We start from the raw sequence: 4,433 nt of genomic DNA, 5'->3' as shown, positions 1-4,433 counted from the left end.
TTAGTGCGTTACGTTTATTTAATCGTTTACGCGTTCGCTCGTTTGCTTAAACGTTTTCGTAATACTTACTCGTACATGGTTCGCGACGTAATTCCTTTCATATTTATTCCTTATATTTTTATTTATCCTACTTGAATATAAATTTGTAGGGTTTTAATCTCGTAATTATATTGTGATTCCCGTAGTCCTCGATGAGTCGTAAATACGGTCGTTTTTCAAAGTTCGTTTTCTTCGAAAACTAATAGCGTTTACATACACTCGTTTAGTACGTATAATCGTAATATCAACTCCGAAACTCATTTTCTCATGCACTACATAGTGTGGGCTCAAAAGTTTTTCCCATCCGTCAACGTTACTATTCATTAAACGTTTTACAAGGTCTCAAAAATTCGAGTTATTACAGAAACTGTACATGGTAAACCCTCTAATAATCGAAATTGGAGTTAATTGTTTCAATGAAAATATGTACAAAGCGAAAAGGACAAGTGGTCATGTTGTTCAATACTTCAAATTGAGGCCGCCGGATGGGATAATTAAATAAAAATAATAAAATAGTTAAGTAAGGGTAATTAAGAAATTTCAACAAGTACCGACCGACCGTCTGTCAAACTATTAATGTTTCGTCTATTATAATATAGTATAGATAGATGTTACTGGTAGGGTTCGATCTTATATTATTTGAATACTAATTTTTAAATTTAATTCTGACGGTTCCCATCAATTTAATCTGACGGTTATTTGACAAGTATTAACATTCATTAAATAATATTAATATAAAATTAATAATATATTAAGATTAAGAAGCGTTTCGTAGGGGGTAATTATCAAAGATAAAGGAATAATTGAATTAATTTTCTTTATTGATATTTGTTTAGTAAAAAAAATCATTCCATTTCCATATTTTTAATTTGTGGTTTACCCAAAATCTCTAAAAACCTCAATTCCCACCATATCCCATGCTATAGATTTATTTTTAATTAAGTAGGCTATTCATGCAATGACTCAGTCAATAGTGTATCCACCCTTCTTTTAACATCTCATAATTTCTTTTATTTACAAAACCAGATATATATAACCTATTTTAAGTCAAATATACTTGTAAACACAATACAACAGGGCACTGGGCAGTATGCCCCCGGTGAAAATGGTTAAGCACCACAGTTCCAGGAACTCCGGACATGTGATCTTTTTACTATATATCTCATAAAATAAACCATGACTGTATGCTATTAAGCAAGCTAGGCACAACACAAAAAAAGAAGGAAAGAGTCGAATCAAAGGTAAAAACATAAGAGCAACTCCAGGTGAAACCCTCCGAAAGTAACACTTTGACAGAATTTAATTTGTAAGCTCCATAATGGCAGAAACAATATCACCATCGGCGGCTTTAAGAGCTTTAACTGCTTTTGGTCTTGTAACTCCAGCTTGTGTCATCACCAACTCGATATCCTTCGGCTCAACACCAGTCTCATCAACATCTTCGTCATCCTGGGCAATGACAGAAGGCTCAGCCTTTGGTAAGACATTACTGAGGTTAGGTGCTTTAAATTGCTCTGCTGCCTGAGTCTGCAACTGTGAACTCAAATCCTCAATCTTAGCCTCGCCAAATATGATATAGGTGTCCGAATTAGGACTCTTGAAAACATCTGGCTTTGAGATTACAAACAGAATCTGAAAGAAAGAATCAAACAGTTATCAATAGCTAAAAAGTTAATATATGTTTTACTTTTGGTCAATATTTTCCTGGTAAGAAACTAACATTCTTGCTCTTCTTGACAGTGACACGGCTGACCCCAGGAATGGGCTTCATTCCTAGCTTAAGCATTGCCTTTCGACTCTTCTTCTCACTTCGACTCTGCTTTGATCTACCACTTGCGTCTCCTTGTCCTGTCCATGGCAATCAGATTTTCATCAAGTTCGGAGGACCTCACTTCAGCCTTTCTTTGAAGGTAGATTTCGAAATCCCAATATATATGAACAAATTTTATTGTATTTATATATTAAGCACAAATTAAAAATCTCAAACAGGTAGAGAACTGATACAGCTCATTTATTTATTTATCAAATAACTATTCATACACAAAAAAGGGACTAGACTCATTTGCTGAAAGCCATGAATCATGTCACAGCCCTGGCAACTTGTGCAACATTCATTATCATAAAAAATAGACATAGTTCAACTTAAGACCACATAAACCAAGCATAAATATTATTGATCAGTAAATATTGAAAGGAAGTCTTCTGTTTCTCTTGTGAGCTAAAGACTTGAACAAAATCATATCCACAACTGGGTAAAAATATATTGTAAATAGGAATGCCCAGAGTGAAAAGTAGATTAATCACTAACGTGCTGGAAAAAAACAATTTCATTATTACCTTCAACATCATCTTCGTCCTTGTCATCGTCGTCGTCATCTTCATCGTCATCTTCATCATCATCTTCCACCGTAGGCTCCTCAGGCTGCAAGAAATTCAAGCAAAAATCATTACTTTCAGCACTAGTGACTTAGTTCGAAAATCTTATCTGAACCTACTTCACTCCCACATAGAGATCAAAACATTTTCGCAATTATAAAGGCGATATTCTCAGCCAAACAAGCAGAGGCAGTGTAAAATTAATATAACCAAACAAAGTAACAGCATAAAAGTCGACCACCTAATTTTGGCACCAAAACTTTCAAAATCACAAGAGTTTCGCAACCAAAAGCTTTCTAAGATATACTACTATTTATTTATAATATGAACAACTTTAAAATATTCAAATACTAACAATTATAACTCAATAGTGAATAGCAAAGGAGTAGTAGATTTTTAAATAGGTAAGAACAAGTAGGCCTTAATAGAGGCAGAGCACAAAAGACAATATCTTTACTCTATTCCGCACAATAATCCAAAATGTTCAAATACCTCACTGCTCAATTAGGGATAGGTAAATAATAAGATCCCATCATCACTATAACATCAAATTCTTACAGCTAAGGAAAGCTTCGACAAATACAGTACCACTAACTTTATCCACAACATATGCACATTTACATTCACTCAACAAGTTAGTTCGACCAATTATAATTCATAATAGATCTTTAACAAAAATAACAGATCTAAAATTTAAAACTAACAAATAACAATTATAATTGGTTGAACCAATTATAATTCAACCAATTATAATTAGAAATTTAGAATATAACAAATAACAACTTAGATTTAAGCTTTGAGCCAAATATTAAACATATCTACAAAGTCCCTTCTTTTTTATTAAAAATTAAAAGCAAATACCAATTAAACCCCAAATTGCAGCCAATGTCTTTAATCTTTACAGATCTAATTCCTCAAAGATTGAAACTTTATAATCAAGAACTATTAATTCAAGCATAAAAAATATACCCAACTCAAAAAAATGATCATAATAAATAAAAACACAAAAACAAACATAATTACTAAACAAACGCATTATTTAACCAAACAATAAGCAGCTTTTAACAGATACAACTTTATTACACAAACAGATACAACATATAGAAGGGAAAGAGAGGGAGAGGGTAGTTACATCAATCTTCTGTTGTTCAAGATGAGCAGCCAAGAGTTCTTCTTGAGTTTGAGCAGTCATAATGAAAAGATAGATAGATAGATATATGCTTTTTAAAGTCAAATGTGTATGTATGTATCTATCCTTTAAAACCCTAGAAATCCTCTGTTAATGTCTTTTGCCACAAATATATATACATTTTTCTCACTATTGGACTCTTAACGCTTCATGGGTCTTGGCCCAAAGTTTTCTTCTTGCTCGTTAAGAAGGTGTTATTCATTATCCAAAAACTTACATTGAATTAAATACTTTCTTTAGAAAACCAATTATTGCTAAATTCATTTCTATAATTATTTGTGAATATTAAATTAACTCAAAAATTTTGTACATGTATCAACTCTAAATAAAAAGATTATTGTGAATATGTTCACGAATAACTTACGAGCTATGGTTCAACAAATAATTTACGAATATGTTTCACAGATTCTTAATAAACAAATAAGTCCGTTTATGAACTCGTTCTCATGATTCTCAGATTTTTGCACCAATTTTATTTTTTTCTATTTAAAAATAAATAATTAAATGATGTCAAAATTAAAATTTTAATACATACAAACCAAACAATCAATTTGAGTGTTTTAGCATTCTAGTTTTGATTAAATTTCGTTATTCTTCTTAAATAATAATATACACACACTAGTTGAATACATGAACATAAAATAAATAGTTAAATATTAACATCTAAAATTTATTACAATTTAAATCCTATAAATATAAAAAATATCAATATAATAATAAATTAATTAAATTAATTAGTAAATTTATTTGTTAAAAAATATATATACAATTATTCACTAAATATTGTGTAATAAGCGTATGTTCGTAAGATGTTCACGAACTATATTAG

General features: G+C 30.9%; 1 protein-coding gene across 1 annotated transcript; it reads right to left on the bottom strand.

Moving 5' to 3' along the window:
- Positions 1–1,139: 1,139 nt before the first annotated feature.
- Positions 1,140–3,695, bottom strand: LOC141707844 (nascent polypeptide-associated complex subunit alpha-like protein 1). The gene is made up of 4 exons (XM_074511249.1): positions 3,548–3,695; positions 2,377–2,461; positions 1,760–1,887; positions 1,140–1,671 (listed from the first exon to the last, which is right to left on the bottom strand). The coding sequence occupies exons 1-4, from the start codon at positions 3,605–3,607 to the stop codon at positions 1,339–1,341; spliced, it is 606 nt and encodes a 201-aa protein (XP_074367350.1). The 5' UTR covers positions 3,608–3,695; the 3' UTR covers positions 1,140–1,338.
- Positions 3,696–4,433: the final 738 nt, after the last annotated feature.

This window comes from Apium graveolens, chromosome 2 (assembly GCF_009905375.1).
Source record: "Apium graveolens cultivar Ventura chromosome 2, ASM990537v1, whole genome shotgun sequence".
Taxonomy (NCBI): Eukaryota; Viridiplantae; Streptophyta; class Magnoliopsida; order Apiales; family Apiaceae; genus Apium; species Apium graveolens.
This window is presented reverse-complemented; position numbering and strand designations above follow the sequence as displayed.